Source organism: Semicossyphus pulcher, unplaced genomic scaffold (genome assembly GCF_022749685.1).
Source record: "Semicossyphus pulcher isolate SPU_LCO1_2020_fin unplaced genomic scaffold, fSemPul1.0.p SCAF_14, whole genome shotgun sequence".
Taxonomy (NCBI): domain Eukaryota; kingdom Metazoa; phylum Chordata; class Actinopteri; order Labriformes; family Labridae; genus Semicossyphus; species Semicossyphus pulcher.
Window position 1 is genome coordinate 503,701 of NW_027211648.1, and position 27,525 is coordinate 531,225.

General features: G+C 48.1%; 2 protein-coding genes across 3 annotated transcripts; both read right to left on the bottom strand.

Annotated features, from left to right (window-relative positions):
- Positions 1-132: 132 nt before the first annotated feature.
- Positions 133-13,705, bottom strand: traf3 (TNF receptor-associated factor 3). 2 transcript variants are annotated; one of them, XM_069661809.1, is made up of 14 exons: positions 13,448-13,705; positions 8,153-8,315; positions 6,988-7,153; positions 6,851-6,902; positions 6,653-6,757; positions 6,253-6,417; positions 4,148-4,228; positions 3,956-4,030; positions 3,747-3,839; positions 3,286-3,426; positions 3,027-3,204; positions 2,597-2,940; positions 2,102-2,293; positions 133-1,170 (listed from the first exon to the last, which is right to left on the bottom strand). In XM_069661809.1, exons 2-14 carry the CDS (start codon positions 8,310-8,312, stop codon positions 1,135-1,137), a joined length of 1,788 nt encoding a protein of 595 aa, XP_069517910.1. In that variant the 5' UTR covers positions 8,313-8,315; positions 13,448-13,705; the 3' UTR covers positions 133-1,134. The 2 variants fall into 2 exon arrangements, with proteins under 2 accessions (XP_069517910.1, XP_069517911.1); XM_069661810.1 differs by lacking the exon at positions 4,148-4,228.
- Positions 13,706-15,555: 1,850 nt separating this feature from the next.
- On the bottom strand, positions 15,556-23,706 carry rcor1 (REST corepressor 1). Its single transcript, XM_069662205.1, has 13 exons — positions 23,045-23,706; positions 22,887-22,946; positions 21,806-21,886; positions 21,675-21,727; positions 20,124-20,285; positions 19,916-20,034; positions 19,682-19,760; positions 17,872-17,922; positions 17,610-17,756; positions 17,443-17,520; positions 17,294-17,351; positions 16,141-16,409; positions 15,556-16,054 (listed from the first exon to the last, which is right to left on the bottom strand). The coding sequence occupies exons 1-13, from the start codon at positions 23,232-23,234 to the stop codon at positions 16,010-16,012; spliced, it is 1,392 nt and encodes a 463-aa protein (XP_069518306.1). The 5' UTR covers positions 23,235-23,706; the 3' UTR covers positions 15,556-16,009.
- Positions 23,707-27,525: the final 3,819 nt, after the last annotated feature.

The following is a 27,525-nucleotide window of genomic DNA, read 5'->3' on the forward strand; positions in this document are numbered from 1 at the left end:
AATGACCACAAACATCCTTTTAAAGCACTGAATCACAAATAAATAAATCAATACAAATATTCTGCAGTTCTGTTTCTGCTCATGTTCATCTGATCCACAAATTAATGAAGACAGAAGTTTGTGTTTTCTTTATATTTTTATTTTCACACTTTAACAAACTTTCAAACTGTGCAAATGAAACGATGAGTCAGATGAATTCTGTGACAAATCTCAGAGGCCACAGAGGAACTCCAACAGACAGACTGGGACATACTGGGAACTTACCCTGGGAACTTACACTGGGAACTTACACTGGGAACTTACACTGGGAACTTACACTGGGAACTTACCCTGGAAGAAAGTGGTTTCTATATTTGTTCTGTTATCAGATACTTTAAATCTTTCTATGGTCACTTGGATCATCTCTCTTTGGGTTCATTCAGGTCCAAAAACATTTAACTCAATAATGTTGGTTGGATATGTGTTATGAGTCACATCAGGTTGTACTGGTTCTGTCTGCTCTGCACTGGTCAGACTGGGTCCTGTCTCTCCTGTTCCTTACACAAAATACTTCACACTGGATTCTGTTGTTTTTTTACCCCTCATAATGGTTTTACTGGTTTGGTCTCTCCTGGATTTTCTCTCCTGTACTGGGTGCTAATGGTCTTCACTGGTCTTCTGAGCTCCTCTGTGGCTGCAGTGGATTTCCCAACATGCCTCGGTAAACAGGTAATAAACAGGAAGTAAAGCTTGATGCACAGCATCAGTAATTAGCAGCAACAAAGTCTTCGCTGCGGCGGCCATGTTGGCTCCGAGTGATATCACCATGGTGACGTCATGGTAACACTGATCCATTCACACACACACACACACACACACACACACACACACACACACACACACACACACACACACACACTGTTCTGTAGTCCAGCAGCCAATCAGAAGAGGACCTGCCCTCCGGTCTCTGTAAAGTTCACTCTGATTGGCTGCTTCCTGTCTCACTCTTCTTCTTCTTCTCTTCAGTCGGCATCGCTCTGATGGACGAGCCTCCTCCATCGTCTCTGATCCTTCCCATCATCCTTTGCTCTGCTGGGCGTGGACAGGTGAGCTGATCTCGGACCAGCCAGGTCAAAGGTCAGAGGGGTCGCAACGTCACGGGTCAGGAAGGTCAGAAGTATCCACGGTAACCTGTCAATCAAAACAATCAACACAGATTAGTTTGGAAATAAAACAAACATCCTCAATCCTCTGCAACTAGTCCTCCAACCTCTGCAACTAGTCCTCAATCCTCTGCAACTAGTCCTCCAACCTCTGCAACTAGTCCTCAATCCTCTGCAACTAGTCCTCAGACCTCCAACCTCTGCAACTAGTCCTCCAACCTCTGCAACTAGTCCTCACACCTCTGCAACTAGTCCTCAGACCTCTGCAACTAGTCCTCAATCCTCTGCAACTAGTCCTCAATCCTCTGCAACTAGTCCTCAATCCTCTGCAACTAGTCCTCCAACCTCTGCAACTAGTCCTCAATCCTCTGCAACTAGTCCTCAGACCTCCAACCTCTGCAACTAGTCCTCCAACCTCTGCAACTAGTCCTCACACCTCTGCAACTAGTCCTCAGACCTCTGCAACTAGTCCTCAATCCTCTGCAACTAGTCCTCAATCCTCTGCAACTAGTCCTCAGACCTCCAACCTCTGCAACTAGTCCTCCGACCTCTGCAACTATTCCTCAATCCTCTGCAACTAGTCCTCAGACCTCCAACCTCTGCAACTAGTCCTCCAACCTCTGCAACTAGTCCTCAATCCTCTGCGACTAGTCCTCCAACCTCTGCAACTAGTCCAAAAACCTCTGCAACTAGTCCTCCGACCTCTGCAACTAGTCCTCAATCCTCTGCAACTAGTCCTCAGACCTCCAACCTCTGCAACTAGTCCTCAGACCTCTGCAACTAGTCCTCAGACCTCTGCAACTAGTCATAAAACCTCTGCAACTAGTCCTCAGACCTCCAACCTCTGCAACTAGTCCTCAGACCTCTGCAACTAGTCCTCAGACCTCCAACCTCTGCAACTAGTCATAAAACCTCTGCAACTAGTCCTCAGACCTCTGCAGCAGGTGCAGTGTCCTCACCTTGATGAAGATGGTGTCGTCTTTGATGTAGCTGCCCGTCTCCAGGACGCTCTGGGACACAAACAGAGGACAGCCGGAGGCGATGTTCATCTCTGCCACAGGACGTCTGAAGCTGCTGCTGTTTGGATCGGGCTTAAAGGCATCACCCAGGTGTTTCCTCGACGGACCCTGATCCATCAGCATCAGAGTCACCTGACAGACAGGCAGACAGACAGACAGACAGGCAGACAGGCAGACAGACAGGCCTGTTAGAATCACTTTGGCCCTGAAACAAGAGAAAGTTGAACCTGTTTGATCCTGGAGGACTCAGAAACACAGAATAGTGTTATTGTGCTCTGGAGTCACTGCAGGGCTACATGCATCCAGACACACAAACTAAGGTGGATATAAAGTGAGACAAACTGGTGAATTCACTCAGCTGATCATTTTAGGATATCCGATCAGAAAAAGTGGTGTCCATACTTTTCTCATTACCAACAGGAAACCAGTCAGTACCTTCTGTTTGAACGGCCAGGGCAGCAGGGCGTCGTACTCGCCCCTCATCACCACAAAGAACAGCGACAGGTGCGTCCCCTTCCCCATCCCGTCTCCGTTCAGGTAAACACGGGCACACATCTTGTACCCAAAGTATCCCGTGTAAAACGGCTGCGAGTACAGAGACAGAGTCTTTGCCGCCACTGCTTCCTGTTTCCGTCTCTTGTAGTCGCGGATCTTCCAGATCAGAGTCCCGTTGTAACTCGCCGTCTCCAGCACCTGAAAACGCAGGTCCATGTCGGCCAATCGGATCTCATGGACGCTCAACATGTCGTCCTGTCGCTTCAGCTGAGTCTCCAGGGAAGCTGCAGGAGAGAGGTTATTCATCATGAGCTAGGACCCGGACCCCAGAGTGTGTGTGTGTTCTGACCCAGAGTGTGTGTGTTCTGACCCAGAGTGTGTGTTGTGGATCCGGTCCCGCTGCGTCCTCCTTGTTCCAGAGCGTTCAGCCTCGTCCACACGTTGTCCAGCGTTCCTCGCAGGTTCTCCACCTCGTCTCTGAGCAGACGGAGAGACCGGAGCTCCAGCTCCACCTCCAGGAGCTTCTCTGAGTGAGAGCTCATTAGTTTCTGTAAGGAGAGAGACGATTGGCTGCTGAGGATGATGGGAGGGAGCTGACAAACATCTCTTTTCATCACACAGCTTCGTACCTGCATGGTGGCCAGTTTCTGCTCCATCTGTCGGTTCTTCTCTCGCAGCTCGTCGTTCTGGTTCTCCAGCTCTGACAGACGACTGCTGAGAGCAGGAAGCACCTTGTACCTCTCCAGCAGCTCACCTTTAACATCCTCCACCTGGAAACACAAAGATCAGACAGGTACACTCAGTCACACTGAGCCTCTTTAAATCTAAAATATAAACAGCTGAAACCTTCTTTCTTTTGGCAGAACTTTTACGGTCTTTGACATCATCGCGTTGAGCGTTCATTGACGTCTTCGGTAAGTTACGTTAGGTGCAGATAAGAACAGGCTAACAACATCAGAAGCTGTTAGTTTTATTACCTTCCTCACACTGATCTGAAATAAAAACTACAACGAGCAGAGACTTCATCGTTTTAGCAACAGCAGGGTTTTTCCTTCATGTCATCATGTTGGCGGGTTAATGTGGTTGCTACCTTTTTCTCTATCGTTGAGTTCCTGTTAGCCATCATTCTCAGATGTTCAGCTGCGAAGGTGGACTCATGCTGCCTCATTTCCTGATTCAAACCCTGAAACACAGAACATTTGGAAAACACATGAACACAGTACACGCAGGGGGGCAATTACACTGAGAGGAAAAGGAAGACAACGAAGAAGAAGGACGAGGAGGAGGAGGAGGATTTACCTTAAAGGTGCAGCCGTAGCGGTGGAACTGACAGCTCACCTGAGCTTTGGGACAGTCGTGTTGGTGACTTGAGAGCTGAAACACAAAAGAAGTCATGAACACTAACAGGTAAACTGGGGTTAACCAGGTGACACACGACACAGAGCTGAAGTAAGTGTCTGATTGGGCAGCTGAAGATAAACTGGCTCATACCTCACTGCGGGGCAGAGAGGAGAAGGAGCAGTGGTTTGGACACGACACTGGGAACGCTGGACACACCGTCTCTTTGTGTTTCTGAAGAGCGAAACTCAGAGTCAGAACAACAGTTTCACCTGTCAGACCGAAACAAGCGTCTAAAAACAATCTGATTCAGTCAAATCAAACTGTTTCCTGTCATCAAGTCAGTTTTTTCACTTCCTCTAAAATCGATTCAGTCTTTGGGACCTCAAACAGCTCCAGTCTGAGGATACAGAATGTCAGGGTACCACCTTCAACCACAGTTATTGTAATGTTGCACTATCCACTTTGCTGCTGTGACACTGTAAATGTCCCGACGAAAGGATTATTTTATCTTATTTAACCTGGACAAGACGCTAATATCTGTACGTAACCATGACAACCCTGCTGTCAACTCATTCACAGCACACATGTCCTCAGTAACTAGTCCCCAGACCTCCTAAACTAGGGATGTGCACTGTAATTGGTTAACCGTTAACTGACCATAAATCATTTTAACCGGTTAATACGACCAGTTAACCGGTTAAATAAAGTGTGTCTTTTTTTAATACACATACAGTATATATCTGGGAAACATGTTCTGTTGTCGTGAGCAGTTAAACAGTTAAAGCTTTGTTGCATGTCTCTGCTCCTGGGACGTCACGGTACGTCTGAGCGCGCGGCGGGTCTCACAGGTAACAGACTGCGCACCAGACGAACCCCACAGCATGTCACATGTTGCTCGTTCCCCACCAAAACCAGCAGACAAACTGTCCTACATAATAAGGCCTGCTGTAGGCCTTTTGATTTGAAGTGTCCACAGCCTGTCGTTAACGTGTTGACTGTTTGTGAGCAGAAAGGAAACATGTACGCACGAGGCACAGCAGGGAACTCATGAACTATTTAAAGCTCCAGACAGGCCGTCAGGTCCGGACAGGATCTCATGTTAAAGTTCTGTGTCTGACCATCAAAGAAAGGTCGGCTGTAAATGTTTGTTCACTTCTTGTTGCTGCTGGATCACACGGCTGTATGCTCACGTGCGTAATGGACACAGTGTGTTAATGTCTGTGGGCACGAGTGTCGGTGCCACAGGTAGTTATGTCTGAGGATTATAATTCCCATGACCAGAGCAGCTATTCTTTAAACTTCTGCAAGTAGTTCCCGAACCGCTTCATGTAGTTCCTGAACCTCTGCAAGTAAATGGTAGATGTACTGTACTTATACAGCGCTTTTCTAGTCTTTACGACCACTCAAAGCTGCTTTTACACTACAAGTCACATTCACCCATTCACACACACATTCATACACTGATGGCAGAGGCTGCTAGGTAAAGTGCCCAAGTGTCAATCAGACATCACATTCATATCTGGTGGCATGTTAGGGTTCAGTGTCTTCGACATGTAGCCTGAGGGAGCTGGGGATCGAACCTCCAACCTTCAGATTGAAAGACGACCGACTCTACCACTGAGCCACAGCCGCCCAGGGTGCAAGTAGTTCCCAAACCTCTGTAAGGAGTTCCCAACCCCCTGCAAGTAGTTCCCAAACCTCGGTAAGTAGTTCCCAAACCTCTTCTCGCAGTTCCTAAACCTCTGTAAGTAGTTCCCTAACCTCTTCACGTAGTTCCTAAACCTCTGTAAGTAGTTCCCTAACCTCTTCACGTAGTTCCCAAACCTCGGTAAGTAGTTCCCAAACCTCTTCTCGCAGTTCCTAAACCTCTGTAAGTAGTTCCCTAACCTCTTCACGTAGTTCCCAACCCTCTGTAAGTAGTTCCCTAACCTCTTCTCGCAGTTCCCAAACCTCTGTAAGTAGTTCCCTAACCTCTGTAAGTAGTTCCCTAACCTCTTCACGTAGTTCCCAACCACCTGCAAGTAGTTCCCAAACCTCTGTAAGTATTTCCCAAACGTCTTCTCGCAGTTCCTAAACCTCTGCAAGTAATTCCCAACCACCTGCAAGTAGTTCCCAAACCTCTTCATGTAGTTCCCAAACCTCTTCATGTAGTTCCCAAACCTCTGCAAGTAGTTCCCAACAAATTTTCCAGACCTCTGCAGCTTGTGTCTTTCTCTGGAGCTAATCTACCTATAGCCCCTCATGTGATGTCATACCTGCAGGTCGGTCAGAGGCATCTTGGTCAAGCAGAACTCGCAGCCGGTCTCTCTGTGTTTACATTTCCAGCTCAGGTGGTCAGGAATCTCTTTCCTCATCATCCGCTCTTTACATTTACCCAATGGACAGGGAACCTCGAAGAACGCACACACGTTCAGGTGGTCCTACAGACAGACAGGTGAGAGACAGACAGGAAGTATGAGTGGTTTGGAAATGATGAAACCTAAGCATAGTTTTTGGTGCAAACCTGGGAGTCCTTTCTAACCAGTGGTTAATTAGTGGTTTCTAATTAGTGTTTAAAGTGTACACACATAGGATTCATACACGACATTCTACAGCCAATCAGAGAGCAGGATTATCTGCTGCCTAGGTAACAGTGTATGAAGATGTTTTCCTCACAGGTATCTGCTGCAGACTCATCTGCTCCTGACAGCCGTGAGCTTCACTGCGACAGAAAACCTTCAGCGCCATGATCTCCCGATGACAGCAAACGTCTCTGAAGATCTGAAGCACAAACAGGAGCTTCAGTTACTAATCAACAATCAATCGCTAGTCAACGACAATTTCATTTTTTTGATGATGTCACTTCCTGCCCACCTTGTCTTTAAACAGAGGCTCCATGTCCGCTGGACACGCAGGGTTTTGATGACTGTGGGAGGACAGAGGACATACAGAGACTGATTCAGATGAAGACAACCTGTCTCTCTCTCTACCTGTCTCACACTCTGTCTCACCTGAGGATGTCGTTGATGCAGCTCTGACAGAAGCGGTGTCCACACTCGGTCTGGCGGGGCTGACACAGGACCAGCCTGCAGGCCTCGCAGCAGTATTTGGCTTCTGGAGTTTCTACAAAGTGATCTCTGAATCCTCCATGAAGAGGAAGGAAACCTGCAGGGACACCTGAGCACAGAGACACACCTGAGTTCAGTGATGGCTCTAGGAGTTTTTTCAGCTGTGGGGGTAGAGGGTTTTTGTTGCCAGTGTTCGGAGTAAATGACAAAAGGACTTGAGTACAAATCACACTTTAAACACATACCTGTTTCACATGTATACAGAGGGCACTTTACTTCTGAGGCTCTGAGGCAAGAGCTCGAGTACTGTTTCACAAATCGCACCCTGATGATATCCTCAGGTTATTAGGCCTGCTCGTGCATTCATGTCAAACCATTCAGAGGAAAAGCAGGAACATTTGGGAAAGCTGGACAAAATGTTTTGATATGAAAAGAGCGGAGAGAGTCGGGGCTCGCAGAGCATGTTGGAGACTCCACATCCAGGAGGGTATCTGTCAACCTCCTTAATCAGCTGCTCCTCGTCCACTGCGCTGTTTTCAAACACAAATAGGAAGCAGGCGTCTGACAGCCAAAACGTCGGCGCTCATTATGTGGCCTTGTTAAAATAAGGAGTTGGATACACGATAGCTCCTTATTTCACTCCAATATTGTGGCAGCTGGCTGGAGGGACATCGCCAGGGAGCTGACAGTGTGATACTGAGCGCACAGCTGATGTAGGCACGTTGTTTACATTGTGTAATAGAACTGCATGTGATTGTGTGTGGACAGAGAGCGTCTGATGTCAGCGATGTGGAGCGGACCCTCGCTCGTGGTTCGAACACTGTGTGAGGAGTAAACCGGTCCTGCTGTTGACATGTGAAGCAGCGGCGCCGTATGCAGCGGAAACACAGGAGTTCACTCACCCTGAGCAGAGAGAGAACACCTGCTCGCTCCGAGTTTGTACGGGGAAATTAGTTTGATCACAGCAGCATCTAGTGGACGTTTGAGGAACTGCAGTGACACACTCACCTGAGGAGACTTCTGATTGGTCCTGTAGCTAATTAACTTAACATCTTGTAGCCAATCACAGTACAGGGCTTGGTGGTATCTGACGTGCTAAAGTGCATACCTTGTGAACTGTTGGGGTCGTTGGGAGGCCAGGGATTGGCTGGGCGATGTGAGGGCGGTGTGATGGGGGGGACCGCCGAGAGGGGTGTGGCCATGGAGGGCGCCACCTGCTGGAGGGGAATCTGCACCTCCCTCCCGTCAGCACTCCTCCCTGCTGACATGACCTGAGGGAGGAGGAGGGGGAAGGAAATAATGAGATAAACAAACGGAAGCTCAGACGTGATTCACAAAATAATAAGTCTGCACATGCTCAGTGGAGTCCAGTAGAGGGGCGTGGCCTAGGCTTGATACATTTTCTGATGAGTCATCGCGTTGAAGAAGCGCAGCGAGTTACACGAACATTTGAATTTCTTTCATGTCACTCAGACGGACATCATGAGGAGCACTGAACAGTCCCTCCCACCTGTTTCCCATCTCGCTTTGAAAGGCTGATATCTTTGCTGTAAAACAGATCGCATGTTATTATTGATCATCGACCTGTTTCGGTTGTTAGCTCAAATAATTGCATTATAAAAACTAATAGTTAGTGTGCTTCTGTAAACCTTGTGTTGTCAGCGCTCTGGGATGCATCTTTGCATTAAAGCTGATGTAAAAAGCGATTATAGAACAGAGACAGCACTGAAGCAGCCGAGGGGTCTTTCAGGTCTCAGCACACTCAGTGTTAGCACTAAGGTATTTATTATTATTTATTATCACGCTATGATCATCAAACTGAAACAAAGATTAACTGAAGATCTGACGTCTGAAGCTTCATTCAAGAGTTTGATTGACGTCTGTGTCGAACGGTTTCCAGACTGTGCTGTGGTTAGTTTAAGTCTTGACCCTAACCTCCAACACACGAGCAAAACATGAGCCAGAATTATTGAAGTTCTAACGAGCAGCACAGAAACAAACATGATTAAAGAGACGAACATTGTCCTGACATCAACGTTCTTTGATTCAGTCGATGGAAAAGAGGAAGAACAATAAAACTAAAACTAAAAGTAAGCATATTAATACCTTTAAACACATCGAGATGTGACCTTTGACCTTTACGCTGACCACACAATCAGCTGCTGCACACACACACTCACACACACACACACACACACACACACACACAGAGCAAAAATCACTTCCTGTCAGGGCTCAACTGTGGGGATGCTAGGGGCTTTTCCACTGTGTGTATCATACACACACACACACACACACACACACACACACACACACACACACAACTTACTGTGTGTGACATCATCACAGTCTAAAAAACGGACTGATTTTCTGACAAACCTTCAAAATAAAAGCCTCTGAACAGCAGACGCAGCAGCTTGTATTTTAAACCATAATCAATAATCAGCTTCCATCTAACAAAGTTCAGAATCGTTAAACAGAACAAAGTGTGACGAGGACAGAGACACCTGGTCGGCACGGTTACGCCATTAATCTGTCCATACCAGGGTACACCTGTCGGACTCCGCAGAGAGTTTCAGACCTTTATTCAGCCCGAGAAGAGGTGATGAAACGAGACGAGGTCTCACTCTGACTGAAATCCTGACAGTGTGTAAATGTTTCACAGAAACAGAAACTGGACTGTTTCAGGTCACTGCAGCAGAGGGGGTTTTCCTCCAACGCACAACAGCTGATACACGAACAGCTGAAGAGAAACTGTGGAAAGTTTGGGCTCAAAGAAAGTTCATTTCAAATGATCGGATGTGTTCAGTGAGACTCTGTGACCATCAGAGGGCGCCGCAGAACCGTGGCTCTGCGAGGTGCGCGGACACAGAAACGTAACTAAAGCAGCAGTTTGATTAAATCACGTTTAACTGCAGCTCGTCTCTGAAGTAACGGCTGCTCACCTGTCAGACGAGTCATCTGGGGAGTCTTCATGAGAATCATCTCAACACTGCTTTTTATTCTGATTCATTTGTTTCTGTAATTGTTTCGTTCTGAGTCTGTTTCCGATTCGAGAGAAGATCACCTGTATGGATCCCCAGGGAGGGGGGGGGGGGGGGATACAGGAGCGCACACTGAAATTAAACTTAAGTCGAGACTCGAGAGCTTCAACGTCCTGACCGGGCTCACAGCACATCTCCTGCTGGAAACCTTTTTGTCCCTGCAGCAGACCCATAGTCATTCATACATCATCTGAAGTTGCTCTCCGAGGAGAGGAGACAGTGAATGCATCACTGACAGAAACACACCTGTGCAGTCACAGTGATGCGTTCACTGACTTCAGCCTGAGACTGAGATGAATCATTGATAAGAACACGACAGTCATTAAAGCACCACAGCAGACATCTAACACCGGCCAGGGTGAGACGCCTGTGCTGATTGGTCACACTCCGTCCAATCAGAAAGCAGCAGGGTCATCAATACTTCCTCTGTGTCACATGTGTAAAACTAAAGTCTCAGGTCAGCTCACATGTGAGGAAAGTACTGAAACAGATCTACGGTCAGAGAGAGGGAGGGAGAGAGGGGGAGAGGGAGGGGGAGAGGGAGAGAGGGGGAGAGAGGGGGAGAGAGAGAGGGAGAGAGGGGGAGAGAGAGGGGGAGAGGGAGGGAGAGAGGGGGAGAGAGAGGGGGAGAGAGAGGGGGAGAGGGAGGGAGAGAGGGAGGGAGAGAGAGAGGGGGAGAGAGGGGGAGAGAGAGAGGGAGAGAGGGGGAGAGAGGGAGAGAGAGGGAGGGAGAGAGAGAGGGAGAAAGGGGGAGAGAGAGGGGGAGAGGGAGGGAGAGAGGGAGGGAGAGAGGGAGGGAGAGAGAGAGAGGGAGAGAGGGGGAGAGAGAGGGGGAGAGAGAGGGGGGGAGAGGGAGGGGGAGAGGGAGGGAGAGGGAGAGAGAGAGAGAGGGGGAGAGGGAGAGAGGGGGGGAGAGAGGGAGGGAGAGAGAGAGGGGGAGAGGGAGGGGGAGAGGGAGGGAGAGAGAGAGAGGGAGAGAGGGGGAGAGAGAGGGGGAGAGGGAGGGAGAGAGAGAGAGAGGGGGAGAGGGAGAGAGAGAGGGGGAGAGAGAGAGAGAGAGAGGGGGAGAGAGAGAGAGAGAGAGGGAGAGAGAGAGAGGGAGAGAGGGGGAGAGAGAGGGGGAGAGGGAGGGAGAGAGGGAGGGAGAGAGAGAGGGGGAGAGAGGGAGGGAGAGAGAGGGAGGGAGAGAGGGGGAGAGAGGGAGAGAGAGAGAGAGGGAGAGAGAGAGGGAGAGAGAGAGAGAGAGAGAGAGAGAGAGGGGGAGAGGGAGGGAGAGAGAGAGAGAGGGGGAGGGGGAGAGAGGGGGGGAGAGAGGGAGGGAGAGAGAGAGGGGGAGAGAGGGGGAGAGGGAGGGGGAGAGGGAGGGAGAGAGAGAGAGAGGGGGAGAGAGAGAGAGAGAGGGGGAGAGAGAGGGGGAGAGAGAGAGAGAGAGAGGGGGAGAGAGAGAGAGAGAGGGAGGGAGAGAGAGAGGGGGAGAGAGAGAGAGAGAGGGAGGGAGAGAGGGAGTTTATAAAACTGCTGGATTCATAGAGAGAACACGACCGTCTTGTTCTCTCTTTAAGAATCAATATGAAACCATCAGCTGGTTTATTGATCAATAGATCAATGATAAGAAAAGATCATTCATTCACTTCTTGGTCTGAACTTCATCTTATTAATGTCCCTGCTTCATGTAGAGCTAAACTTATCTGTTTCCATGCTGAGTTCTTCTGCAGCTTATTCTTCACTACTACTAAAACATGCCCAGTGTGGCGTTCAGGTGCCGTCGGTCACACGTTCAGTGTTAATCTGAGCTCAGACGAGTTTCACTGTTGGACTCAAAGTCACATTCACTGATTTCTTTACCCAGATTTCACATGGACAGAAGAAAGTTCACAGTTTGGACACAGAGATGCACCACTCAGCTAAGAAGAGTTAAACCTGACGGGGTGTTCATGGGGGGTTTGGGGTGTAGCTTCACTGAACACAGACTGTAAACTCTACAGTCTCAAACTGACCAGAAACGTGACGGAGACGGAGGGCAGCCTGACAGGACCGACGCAGCTGTGTGGGGTTTTTAGAACTGAACATGAGCAGGACGCACTTTTACTTTCTGCGACCAGAGGCGGCATTAAAGGGGAATTCTGCTATTTTTAAACCCTATTTTTACATATTTAAGGTCTGAATGACTCACAGGAACACACAGTGTGTGAATGTCTCCAGTAGATGTGTTCATCCTGCAGCAGTGAAACAGGCTGTAGTGGCTGCAACATAATCCTTGATGGGTCAAAGGTCGTCCACTAAAAGTTCTTGTTGTTTCCACTGACAGGCTCAGATTGTTCTTCTAAGTGTGTGACAACATGACAGAAAGGATCCCTACAGAGATAGACCTTTTTGTTACAGAGGAAGATGATTGTTTTAACCACACACAGACGTTACATCGCTCTCTGCACACACACCAGACTCCATTCATTAAAACAATGATTTAAGCTCAGAGGACACAGGAGCTGCTGACACCCGACAGTGCAGACATGTTTTACAGTTTCAGTGATAGATTAAATGACATACATGTTTACAGCCTGTCTGGTGCTCCTGCAGCTCTGTGTACAATGATGCAGCTAAAAACTGAAGTGCAGAGATCCAACCGACAAAACATGAGCCGACTTAAAGTCCTCTATACTGTTGATTCAAAGAGTCCTGTTTTAGGGAGCAGCCCTGTCGTTATCCCTCCATAAAATGTCTCTTACACACAAAGGAGAGCCTTAAGGGATCCATTAATATTCCAACAATAAAATATTAGCTTACTATTAGTGAGCTAAAATACTTAATACAGACGTACATGTTATTAAAAATAACAATAATGAGAAGATGTCTGAAGAAACTGATAATTTCACCTTAAATCAGGGTTAGGGTTAATCTGTCCGGTTTGAATCCTCGTTTACTCTGAGTTTGATTATTCAGGTCTGACTGTAGTTTTTCTCTTTCAGAGAGATTGAACGCTCCTATATTTGTTCTTTAATGATGCATTATTAAGTGATCGTTTATTGATCATTAATCATCTTATTGATCGGGTCCTCCTCTCATCTTTGATGTAAACACACTGCTGTTCAGCTCACTGCTCGTGCTAGCACTGTTAGCTTCTTTAGCTTCTTGTTTGTCTGCTGTTTTTTCAATAAAGATTATTTTAGTTAACACACACACACACACACACACACGCACACACACAGACAGACAGACACACAGCTAGCTGTAGCATCTGTATTTCCCTCCGTTAGAAGCTAACACAAACAGCTAACATGTTCTCTGTTCTAGCAGCTTGTCTTGGTTCTACTGAGGTTCAACTGAGGTTCTGTTGAGGTTCTACCCTTTCTGGGACTCACATGAATCTCCTCCGCAGGCCACAGCTCAGCTCAGCAGCTCAGCAGCTCCTCGGCTCGGCGGACTCTCCGGGATTCAAACCGTCAACCTGCCGCTGCCGCTGCCTCGGAGCCTCCGGGCCTCAGGCGGACTCGTCATGGTCCGGGTTCGGGTTTAGGGTTCTGCGGTCTCTGCGGGTTCTGTCGGTCCAGTCTGTGTATGTGAAAGAAGTCACTGGGATCCAGTTCAGAGATCCAGCGGGGAGGACTGATCACACTGGAAACCCCCTCCACTGCTTCCGCCCAGGAAATCCCCCAGCTGCCCGGAGACACAGCGGGCCACCAGGGGGCGCTGTTTCCTCTAGGCAGCATGGAGATGTTAGCATTTAGCTCAAAGCTCAGCATGTCTCAGAGAGAGGCGGTCACCAGGGGGCGCTGCTGGACACATCGTATGACAAACAGGCCTGAGAGGAACATGAGTTCTTATAATAACAACATAATTTTAACAAAAACATAAACGAGGAGTTTGAATGTATAAATATTTATAACTATTAAGATGAATAGAAAAACATCATTCAGGTAGTTTTATTAAATGATGATCATAGGATCTAAAATGTCTTAGATCAGGAGACTTCAGAGATCATAAAACAACATAAATAAATATAAACACGGATGAGCTGCTGGAGTTGATTTACATGATTTAGTTTTTAATCATTATTTAACGGGCTTGCTGTTCTAGGATCAGAGGAGGATAAAAATATAAATATGTAAAAGTCGGGACAATTTAAATGATTTCTTTATATTTAAACTTTTTGTTCTTAAGATTCTCAAAATGTAGTTTACATATAAAAGTGTGCTGGTATAATCATTCACTATCAGACTTAAATATATAACAAAGTTACATCAATTATATTTTTTTTTTGCTTTTTTGGCCACGAAAATTAAATTCCCTCCTCCCCAACCAACCAACCTCCCCCCGGTGAGCTCTTTGGACTCTGAGCCCACACCTCTGACTTTCAGTAGAACTCAGAGTCATGCCATCTGCAGAAGACGACGACTGCAGTGGTTCGGTGTATAAGTGATGGACAGGAGCAGTACAGAGCACTGTGGACAACTTTGTGGAGTAGACAGGAAGAAATCACCTGCTTCTGAATGTGACCAAGACCAGGGAGATGGGGATCGGCTTCACCACCGCTGTGTATTCTGGGAGAGGATGTGACCACGGTGGAGTACAAGTACCTGGGCCACAACATCGACAACAGACTGAACCCGAAGGCCAACACCGACGCTGTGTACAAGAAGGGGATAAGCAGACTGTATTTCCTGAGGAAGCTGAGTTCCTTCAGTGTGTGCAGCGAGATGTTGGAGATCTTTTATCAGTCTGTGACTCTCCACCACCTGCTGGACAGACGGAGGAGCACCTTCTCCAACAGACTGGTCGACTCTGTTACAAGGACAGAGACAGGAAATCTTTCCTGCCCAGAGGAACTCTCATCCTGATGTCTGTCTCATTCAAACTGCACTTTGTTCAGCTCCTGCTAAACTTCAACATGATTCATGTTGAACATTTAGTGCCACTTCATCAGTGTATCTGCACATTAACATCTCTGTACACTGTAATGGCACATTTACAACTGTGAAGACTGTATGGTACACCAACACCTCCACCTCCGTGTAATGTTTGTTAGTTTTATATTTTAGATTTACCTTTCAGATATGTTTATACTTAGATATATGTCAGCTTATATTTTAGATTAATATAGTTGATGTTATCATTTATTGTTGCCGTTAGAACTCCTGGATGTATATTTTCCTTCTTCTAGTGTTCGGGTTATTTTTCCTGTGTTTATTTTCTCCGGTGCTGTAGTCACTTTGATCACCTGCTGCTGTAACGCCACGATTTCCCAGATCTATCAATCGATCAATCGATCCATATGTAGCGTTTCAGTGTTTTTTCCCTCATAATCACTGTGGAGCTTAATCTGGAAAGCTGCTTTAAAAATAAAGTTAGAAATAAATTGTTGGCTCTTCAAAGCCTCCATACAACAGACTCTGACACTGATCTCATCGGTAACACGTCACATTAAAGTACGTTCGCCTTTAAAAACACACGTTTACAAAAGAGAAGAAACTGAGGAAGGAAAAAATTCATTTATTGATGAACTTTGGTTTTATTGTCACTCTTCTAAAAAGTTCCTAAAATCCTTGAAACAGGATGACATCATCAGGACAGGAAACATCCCCTACCTGAGTGACATCATCCAATATGGCTGCTTCAGTTGACCCCACCCTCAAAAAGTGAACTCCACACACACAGACAGACGAATAAAGTAAAATAAACAGATTAAAAACGTAGAACATAATTCAAATAGAAATCAGAAAAAAAGAAAGAAACAGGTCCCACCCTCTTTGATTGACAGGTCAGTCTGTTCCCTGATTGGTCCAGAGCAAACAGTGATAAAAGGTGACAGTTCATGACCTCTCACCTGATCAATTTAAGTTCAACACGCTTATCGATAAACTGAGAAAATATAAAATAAAACACATGATGACATCATAAAACCAGAGGGGCGGAGTCAGAGGGTCTCAGGAGGCCAGGGGCTTCTGGGAGTCCACCGGAGAGGACAAGTCCTGCAGCATAGACCAGACACACCGTTATCCACCCGCAGACAGAGAGCACTCTGGGATTCCAATTCAACATCAAATCTTCTCCTCACCTCCTTCGTCTCCTTGGTGGGAACCTCCTCTTCCTCAGCAGGACACACCTCTATCTTGTCCTCAGTCTTGTCCTCCATCTTGTCCTCCTCTCCTGCTCCTCCTCCTCCATCTCCAGCCTCCATCCCATGTTCAGCCTCCCACTCCTGAAGAACCTCGTCCAGATTAAACCTGCGCCTGTAGTTCACCAGGAAGTTCTTCACCTGAACCACCGACTTGTTACCAATCACGTCTGAGATCGCCTGGAAGTCCCGCCCATATTTCCTGATGGCTGCATGTCATTGGAGAGAAGGAGAGTCACTGACCAATCACTGACTTTAAGGTTTAATTAAAGCAGCCACAGTTAAACTGGTCCAGGTGAATTTCTGTTCACCTGGTTACAGGGAGTTCAGGTGTGTCAGTTCACCTGGTTACAGGGAGTTCAGGTGTGTCAGTTCACCTGGTTACAGGGAGTTCGGGTGCGTCAGTTCACCTGGTTACAGGGAGTTCAGGTGTGTCAGTTCACCTGGTTATGACACACCTGGTTACAGGGAGTTCAGGTATATCAGTTCACCTGGTTACAGGGAGTTCGGGTGTGTCAATTCACCTGGTTATGACACACCTGGTTACAGGGAGTTTAAGTATATTAGTTCAAATGGTTACAGGTAGTTCAGGTGTGTCAGTTCACCTGGTTACAGGTTGTTCAGGTATATCAGTTCACCTGGTTACAGGTTGTTCAGGTATATCAATTCACCTGGTTACAGGGAGTTCGGGTGTTTCAATTCACCTGGTTACAGGGAGTTCAGGTGTGTCAATTCACCTGGTTACAGGTAGTCCAGGTGTGTCAGTTCACCTGGTTACAGGGAGTTCAGGTGTGTCAGTTCACCTGGTTACAGGGAGTTCAGGTGTGTCAATTCACCTGGTTACAGGGAGTTCGGGTGTGTCAATTCACCTGGTTACAGGTAGTCCAGGTGTGTCAGTTCACCTGGTTACAGGGAGTTCAGGTGTGTCAGTTCACCTGGTTACAGGGAGTTCAGGTGTGTCAATTCACCTGGTTACAGGGAGTTCGGGTGTGTCAATTCACCTGGTTACAGGTAGTCCAGGTGTGTCAGTTCACCTGGTTACAGGGAGTTCAGGTGTGTCAGTTCACCTGGTTACAGGGAGTTCAGGTGTTACCTTGTACAGCAAGCAGCTGCTCCTCTGTGGTCCAGCGAGTGTTAAACTTCTGATTTACCTGGAAAAAAAAACAGGAACTAAAGTTTGAACATCAACAGACAGGTAATGATTCCATTTAGAGGGGTGCTGTGCTGTGTTGCCGTGGTTACCTCAGGTTGTCTGAACTCGTTGACACCTGAACTGAGTTTCTCTTTAAGAGAACTGTTTGACTGTTTAATGGTCTGAATCTGAAACACAGAAAACAGGTCAGAAGAGAGAGACAGGTGAGGACAGAGGAAGGGAGACAGGTGAGCAGCAGACAGACAGGTAGACAGACCTGTCTCTTGATGGAGACCAGCTGACTGTCCAGCTGTCTGATGAGTCCCTGAGGAGCTGCAGAGGAGAGCGACACGACGTCCTGCTGGTTCAGAAACATTCCCCTGGGAGGACGTTTCTTCAACCGCTGAGACGCCTTACTGCCTGTCTACAGCCACAGAGAGAGAGAGAGACAGGTTACTAACACCTGACTGAGGGAGAGACCGGTTGGGTGTAAGAAATGATCAGGAGCAAGTGATCAGGTGTTAGTTAGGTGTTGTTACCTTCAGTCCAGCAGCTGGTTTGACCTCAGGCCTCTCTGATCCCGAACTCACCTGAAAAACCACAGGTTAGGTCAATGCAGGTCAGCTTTACCTGGCCCAGGTGAGACATTCAACACCCCAGCTGGCTTCTTTTAGCTGCTTGAATCTGGATCCCTTTCTTTGGGTCACTTCAGGCCATGACACAGGTGTGGGTAGGAATGTAAATCGACTTCACCGCAGGATCAGTATAACACCTGCAATTACGCTGCACCAACCGTCTGTTGAACTCAAAATCTATTTCACCCTGACTCCGGAACCAGACACCAGATATTGGGACTCCTTCCCTCGAGCATCCACCGTTTCCCAGAGGAGAACCAGACTCTCTGTCACATTGGGCTGCATAATGTCCCAGTGCCAGCAGGAGGTCACTGTAAGACTGTAGGATTTGTGACAAGGCATCAGCCTGACGGAAACAAAAACCAAGTACGTGTTTGACTTTGTGCTGAGGATACAGAAACAGCTCTCACATTGGTGATACAAGGACGAAAGGGCTTCCTGGATTAATTAAACTGAATGGACAAACTTTGACGACACATCAAACCACCATGAAAGGTTAAAGAGCTGGTCCATTGTTACACAGCCAGGACAGAATCCCCTTAGCTCATCCCGAATCTGAGTTTGTCAGAGCCTCCTTTCCAGCATACTGGAATAAACTTCCTGTAGAGTCCGAGCAATGGGACACCGCAATATTGGAGCACAAGGGACAAACCAACCCTGGCCTCCAATCCATAGATACTGTCTTCAACCTCGTGTCAGACAGACAATTTCAACAGCCTTCAGCATCTCAGGGCAAATCTCATTCACACTGGACACCCAAGTCTTCAGACTCTGCATCTTCATGAAGGAACTGTTGGTTCAGAAGCTCCTCCGAAGTGCTCTTTTCATCGCGTAACAACAACTCAGAGTCTGGGTCTCCCCTTCACCGACCAGTTTGCCAGAACTTCCAAGAGGCCAACTTAAGTCCTTCTCCACAGCCTCCCCAAACTCCACCCACACCCAGGCTTTTACTTCAGGGACTACTGTGGCTGAAGCCCTCCTGGCCTTCGAGTACTAGTCTGCTGCTTCAGGAGACCCTTGACCCCTCTGACCACATTTCTTACCCACTCGGATCCTTGGCCATGGGTGTTAGCAGGCACGCTTTTGAACCACCCTATTGTCTCAAATGGTGATTCCTATGGCCAGTCCCTGACTAGCAGACAAGCCCTACGACAAACAGAATCAGGTGCAGATTGGGCAGGCCCGTCAACCCCCCTCAAGGTTTCTCCATCATTCCCCATGAAAGCTACAGAATCCCTCAACAGAAGTCCTTCCAGGACACCACCAAGATACTCCAAGACCAGAAACTCAGAACTTCTGTTCAGTACATTATCACAAATAACAGCCAGAGCCTTGCCAGAGACAACTCTCAGCAGGGGGCAAGGTGAGAGTCCTGCCCCTTTCCAGTGCTGTGCATACAGATCAGCTCAAATGTGTCTAGATGGTATGGCTCTACATCCCGCACCATCTCTGGCTCCTTCCCGACAGAGAGGTGACATTCTGCATGCTGCAATGCCAGGGGTCAGCACGCCCAGGTGCCCGCCTTGTTTTGCATCCTGGTTTAAGTTCCATTGCATTCTTCACGTACCTCCTGTAAACAATTAGCCTTAACAGACCCTAGCAGGAGATTCAGCCCCCTAAACACAGCTCCCAGGGTCACAGAGACACACAAACGCCTCCAACAGGTAAATTGCGATTCTTTCGAGGCAGTCACGGTCAGCAAAGTGTACTTTACCTCCTTCTTTTCGTCTTTATTTGGGTCGAACTCTGAGTCACTCGGAGGATTTACGTTTCCCTCCTCACCTTCCTCGTCACTGAAACACAGTTTAAATAGAATCCACCAATCACATCACAGGACTCGGGTATGTATAGAGTAAAATGTGAGGGTTCACAGAGTTACCAGCATGTTGCTTGTGTTACCTCTGGTGTTTAGTTACCTTTAGTGTTACCTGTCTAGGATGCAACTCACCTGTCATCTCTCTCTCTCTTGTGTTTTCGTGTCTGTCGGTCCATCAGACTCGTTTTACTGCGACTTTTCTTCCATGAGTAATAAAACCGAACCAGACTGGCCATCGACTTATCAGGTAACTACAGAGAGACAGAGAGCGTCTCTTTAATCACATATAATGCTCATTGTACATTTACAGGCACATAGATGTTAATAAACTGGTTGGTACCATCTGTTGGATGCGGTGGAAGCTCTTCCCATGGAAGCTGAAGGCCTGTTCAAACAGCACCCTGTCCTCCACCGTCCACTCGTCAGGAAACGGGGTGAAGTTCGGCAGGTCGGCCAGAGACTTCTCGATGTTGTGTTTGTGCCAGAAGAGCATCCCCAGAGCCTGCAGACAGACAGGCACACTGTGAGACAGACTGCAGACAGACAGGTACACTGTGAGACAGACTGCAGACAGACAGGTACACTGTGAGACAGACTGCAGACAGACAGGCACACTGTGAGACAGACTGCAGACAGACAGGCACACTGTGAGACAGACTGCAGACAGACAGGCACACTGTGAGACAGACTGCAGACAGACAGACACACTGTGAGACATACTGCAGACAGACAGGCACACTGTGAGACAGACTGCAGACAGACAGGCACACTGTTAGACAGACAGGCACACTGTGAGAGCACACAGACAGGCACACTGTGAAACAGACAGGTACACTGTGAGACAGACTGCAAACAGACAGGCACACTGTGAGACAGGCTGCAGACAGACAGGCACACTGTGAGACAGACTGCAGACAGACAGGTACACTGTGAGACAGACTGCAAACAGACAGGCACACTGTGAGACAGGCTGCAGACAGACAGGTACACTGTGAGACAGACTGCAGACAGACAGGTACACTGTGAGACAGGCTGCAGACAGACAGACACACTGTGAGACAGGCTGCAGACAGACAAGCACACTGTTAGACAGACAAGCACACTGTGAGAGCACACAGACAGGTACACTGTGAGACAGGCTGCAGACAGACAGGTACACTGTGAGACAGACTGCAGACAGACAGGCACACTGTGAGACAGACTGCAGACAGACAGGTACACTGTGAGACAGGCTGAAGACAGACAGGTACACTGTGAGACAGACTGCAGACAGGTACACTGTGAGACAGACTGCAGACAGACAGGCACACTGTGAGACAGACTGCAGACAGACAGGCACACTGTGAGACAGACTACAAACAGACAGGCACACTGTGAGACAGACTGCAGACAGACAGGTACACTGTGAGACAGACTACAAACAGACAGGCACACTGTGAGACAGACTGCAGACAGACAGGTACACTGTGAGACAGACTGCAAACAGACAGGCACACTGTGAGACAGGCTGCAGACAGACAGGCACACCGTGAGACAGACTGCAGACAGGCACACTGTGAGACAGACAGGCACACTGTGAAACAGACAGGTACACCGTGAGACAGGCTGCAGACAGACAGACACACTGTGAGACAGACTGCAGACAGACAGACACACCGTGAGACAGGCTGCAGACAGACAGACACACTGTGAGACAGGCTGCAGACAGACAGACACACCGTGAGACAGGCTGCAGACAGACAGACACACTGTGAGACAGACTGCAGACAGACAGGCACACTGTGAGACAGACTGCAGACAGACAGGCACACTGTGAGACAGGCTGCAGACAGACAGGCACACAGACAGGTACACTGTGAGACAGGCTGCAGACAGACAGGTGCATGTTTACCTGCTCCATGTTGTATCCGTGCTTCTCTTTGGCGATGGCGATGTACTCGTCCACTGGAACAGGAAACGTTTGAGTCATCGGCTTCATGTTCACACGTTCATGTCTGAGACTTAATCAAGAGTTTTTCTTACACTGAGTCTGGTTCAGACAGCTGCTGGGGATCCACACCAACATGCCGAGGTTCTCTCTGAGATGAGCTGCCTCTGCCACTTCTAACGCACACACACACACACACACACACACACACACACACACACAGTCTGTAACGTCTGTTTGTGGTTAAAAAAATCTTCCTCTGTAACAAAAAGGTCTATCACTGGATCCTTTCTGTAACGTTGTCACACACTTAGAATAACAATCTGAGTGACACTTTGATCAGGCGTAATGTTGACGCCATCTTCTGTAAAGAATTTTACATCTTTTTGAACCCATTTGTCATATCGAACCCAAATTATATAAAAAGGTTTAAAAAAAAAAGCAGAATTCCACTTTAATTTATCTTCAGTAATCGACACAACGACCAGCAGAAATGAATCACATCCTTAAACATTTAAAACTCAGATTAACTTTACCTGAAACAACACGGCCCTCATCACTAACTCACTCTAACTTCTTACTCAGACACAGTATTATGAGTTAATATACATTCATTTGATGTTTTGTGTCCACTCCAGTTGTATAGTGTGACATACCTTTTATAAACAACATATGCTCTTGGCTTTTGCTTAATTTGCTAAATAACAATCATCTTTTTCCTCTCTGCCTGTGTGTGTTGTGCTGATGCGGAGTTTTAATGAGCTCAGTCCTCTTCACTGCTGTAATACATTGTCTTCTTGTATTTCGTTATTTAAGAAATAACTAAACCAAACAAAAAGCACAGTGTCTGTACATCCAGCTGGAGACTGAAACTTATTAAACCAGTCTGATCCGGACTGTGGTTTAGATCCAGGATCACTGTAGAAACACAAACAGTAGAAGTGACGTGTTTTAGATCTATAAGCTGTAGAAGCTGCTCCGCATTAAACCACTAACTGTGTAATATCCACAACACAGAACTGGGACCAGTATAACACGTGTACAGTAGAACTGGATCAAGTTTTAGAGGACTGGAACCAGTTAGAGAGGTATAACCAGTATCCTGTTCTTCAGTGCTCGTGGTGTTCGAGGCTACCAATCCGCTTCCAGGCTACCGAGTCATGTTCAGATTCTTACCCGGGTCAAAGTCTGGAACCATGGCCTGATACTGCGTTCCGACCCGCATCCCTCCTCCACCTGCACACACACACACACACACACACACGAATACTCGGTAATGGTACTCACGAGTTCACAAAGTACACAGCAGTACTACAGTGATCGAGGCTACCCACCATGCTCCTCGTCGCTGCTGGAGCCTGAACTTCCTTCTTCCCAGCAGCTGTTGGTGCTGGTTCCATTACCGGACAGGCTCTTCCCGCTGGGGTTCGCTGCTGCCCCGGGGCCACTGCTGCCGCTGCCCGCTGGGACTCTGCCCCTCCGCTTCCCCGGAGCCTCCGGGTTTCTCTCCAGCATCGCCGGCATGACGAGAACGGAGACAGCTCGGGCTGAACGCTAGCTGCTAACTTCGGCTAATAGTTAGCTAGTTAGCTTAGCTGCCCCGCTGACAGAACCGAACCGGCCAACTAGCGTCGGAGCTAAGCTAACAGTTCTGTCCGGAGAGCAGCGGGACGGTTCGGTGTGAACAGATACTATAAGGCGGTAATGATCCGTGAGATGAAGCTAACAGACGCTAAAGGACCCCTAGCAGAAAGATGCTAACAGTTAACCCGAGACTGAAGCTTCACACGGAGTCCCAAAAGTTACGGAAGAATCAGCCGGAGCCAGAACGAACCAGATGAAACCAGACCAGGACCGACAGAAGGACCCGCAGACCCTCAGACCAGAACTATCAATAACTAACTGAAGGAAACTGATCGGAGATCAGTCAGTGTGAGGCTGATCGATCACAGAGGAGGAGCGTATGTGTGTGTGTGTGTGTGAGAGAGAGAGACCTCTGCTGCCATCACACGTCACAAATTAAAACATCAAATAACAATAAAATATGAAACTGTTTTAATTAATAATAAAGATTTAACATATTCACATTTACAGCAGTTTATATGAAACAGCATGTCAATATTGACGCACATCTTAATCAATTGTTTTAAACAGTTATCCTGAAACTGAATCAATTAGTCCACACAGAAACAATCCGCAATTATTTCTGTGATCGATTCATCAATGATAATGTAGCTGTTAGCATGTCTGAGTGTTTCCTCTTGTTACGTATGTTATTGATCAGCACGGATATTAAACATTCATCTCATACAGAGAAGAGATGAATTATACCAGATTTATATACTGGCATCAAAAAGCTTTAAAAAGTAGTGTCACTATTTTATTCATATGACATTTTAGGACTTGTATCACTAGGAGTGTTTTTAGTGTGTATAAATGTTGTGAGCGGTTTAAGATCCACCACAGAATAATTCTACCATAAAGTGTTGGATAACGTGATACATGCTCTTGAATTAATGTTCATTTTCCTCTCTGATATTGTGAACTGTTTTACTAAGTGTCAAACATGATTTTCGAAATAGAGAAATTTAAACAACCAAAAATGTGTCGTAACATTTCTCTAAAACCTCCAACAGCTTTCTGTCTGCCTGTTAAACTGTCCTGTGTGACGTCAGACTGTACCAACAGTCCTGCGTGACGTCAGAGTGTACCAACAGTCCTGCGTGACGTCAGAGTGTACCAACAGTCCTGTGTGACGCCAGAGTGTACCAACAATCCTGCGTGACGTCAGAGTGTACCAACAGTCCTGCGTGACGTCAGAGTGTACCAACTGTCCTGTGTGACGTCAGACTGTACCAACAATCCTGCGTGACGTCAGAGTGTACCAACAGTCCTGTGTGACGCCAGAGTGTACCAACAGTCCTGCGTGACGTCAGACTGTACCAACTGTCCTGCGTGGCGTCAGACTGTACCAACTGTCCTGCGTGGCGTCAGACTGTACCAACTGTCCTGCGTGGCGTCAGAGTGTACCAACTGTCCTGCGTGACGTTAGAGTGTACGAACTGTCCTGTGTGACGTCAGAGTGTACCAACTGTCCTGCGTGGCGTCAGACTGTACCAACTGTCCTGCGTGACGTTAGAGTGTACGAACTGTCCTGTGTGACGTCAGAGTGTACCAACTGTCCTGCGTGGCGTCAGAGTGTACCAACAGTCCTGTGTGACGTCAGAGTGTACCGACTGTCCTGGGTGACGTCAGAGTGTACCAACTGTCCTGTGTGAGGTCAGACTGTACCAACTGTCCTGTGTGACGTCAGACTGTACCAACTGTCCTGCGTGACGTCAGACTGTACCAACTGTCCTGCGTGGCGTCAGAGTGTACCAACAGTCCTGTGTGACGTCAGAGTGTACCGACTGTCCTGGGTGACGTCAGAGTGTACCAACTGTCCTGTGTGAGGTCAGACTGTACCAACTGTCCTGTGTGAGGTCAGAGTTTACCAACTGTCCTGCGTGACGTTAGAGTGTACGAACTGTCCTGTGTGACGTCAGAGTGTACCAACTGTCCTGCGTGACGTCAGAGTGTACCAACAGTCCTGTGTGACGCCAGAGTGTACCAACAATCCTGCGTGACGTCAGAGTGTACCAACAGTCCTGTGTGACGTCAGACTGTACCAACAGTCCTGCGTGACGTCAGAGTGTACCAACAGTCCTGTGTGACGCCAGAGTGTACCAACAATCCTGCGTGACGTCAGAGTGTACCAACAGTCCTGTGTGACGTCAGACTGTACCAACAATCCTGCGTGACGTCAGAGTGTACCAACAGTCCTGTGTGACGTCAGACTGTACCAACAATCCTGCGTGACGTCAGAGTGTACCAACAATCCTGCGTGACGTCAGAGTGTACCAACAGTCCTGCGTGACGTCAGAGTGTACCAACTGTCCTGTGTGACGTCAGACTGTACCAACAATCCTGCGTGACGTCAGAGTGTACCAACAGTCCTGTGTGACGCCAGAGTGTACCAACAGTCCTGCGTGACGTCAGACTGTACCAACTGTCCTGCGTGGCGTCAGACTGTACCAACTGTCCTGCGTGGCGTCAGACTGTACCAACTGTCCTGCGTGGCGTCAGAGTGTACCAACTGTCCTGCGTGACGTTAGAGTGTACGAACTGTCCTGTGTGACGTCAGAGTGTACCAACTGTCCTGCGTGGCGTCAGAGTGTACCAACAGTCCTGTGTGACGTCAGAGTGTACCGACTGTCCTGGGTGACGTCAGAGTGTACCAACTGTCCTGTGTGAGGTCAGACTGTACCAACTGTCCTGTGTGACGTCAGACTGTACCAACTGTCCTGCGTGACGTCAGACTGTACCAACTGTCCTGCGTGGCGTCAGAGTGTACCAACAGTCCTGTGTGACGTCAGAGTGTACCGACTGTCCTGGGTGACGTCAGAGTGTACCAACTGTCCTGTGTGAGGTCAGACTGTACCAACTGTCCTGTGTGAGGTCAGAGTTTACCAACTGTCCTGCGTGACGTTAGAGTGTACGAACTGTCCTGCGTGACGTCAGAGTGTACCAACTGTCCTGCGTGACGTCAGAGTGTACCAACTGTCCTGCGTGACGTCAGACTGTACCAACTGTCCTGTGTGACGTCAGAGTGTACCAACTGTCCTGCGTGACGTCAGACTGTACCAACTGTCCTGTGTGACGTCAGCGTGTACCGACTGTCCTGTGTGACGTCAGCGTGTACCAACAGTCCTGTGTGACGTCAGCGTGTACCAACTGTCCTGCGTGACGTCGGAGTGTACCAACTGTCCTGTGTGACGTCAGCGTGTACCAACAGTCCTGTGTGACGTCAGAGTGTACCAACTGTCCTGGGTGACGTCAGAGTGTACCAACTGTCCTGTGTGAGGTCAGACTGTACCAACTGTCCTGTGTGAGGTCAGAGTTTACCAACTGTCCTGCGTGACGTTAGAGTGTACGAACTGTCCTGCGTGACGTCAGAGTGTACCAACTGTCCTGCGTGACGTCAGACTGTACCAACTGTCCTGTGTGACGTCAGAGTGTACCAACTGTCCTGTGTGACGTCAGCGTGTACCAACAGTCCTGTGTGACGTCAGCGTGTACCAACTGTCCTGCGTGACGTCAGAGTGTACCAACTGTCCTGCGTGACGTCAGCGTGTACCAACAGTCCTGTGTGACGTCAGAGTGTACCGACTGTCCTGGGTGACGTCAGAGTGTACCAACAGTCCTGTGTGAGGTCAGACTGTACCAACTGTCCTGTGTGAGGTCAGAGTTTACCAACTGTCCTGCGTGACGTTAGAGTGTACGAACTGTCCTGTGTGACGTCAGACTGTACCAACTGTCCTGCGTGACGTCAGACTGTACCAACTGTCCTGCGTGGCGTCAGAGTGTACCAACTGTCCTGCGTGACGTCAGAGTGTACCAACAGTCCTGCGTGACGTCAGAGTGTACCGACTGTCCTGGGTGACGTCAGAGTGTACCGACTGTCCTGTGTGAGGTCAGACTGTACCAACTGTCCTGTGTGAGGTCAGAGTTTACCAACTGTCCTGTGTGAGGTCAGAGTTTACCAACTGTCCTGCGTGACGTTAGAGTGTACGAACTGTCCTGTGTGACGTCAGACTGTACCAACTGTCCTGCGTGACGTCAGACTGTACCAACTGTCCTGCGTGGCGTCAGAGTGTACCAACTGTCCTGTGTGACGTCAGCGTGTACCAACAGTCTTGTGTGACGTCAGAGTGTACCGACTGTCCTGGGTGACGTCAGAGTGTACCAACTGTCCTGTGTGAGGTCAGACTGTACC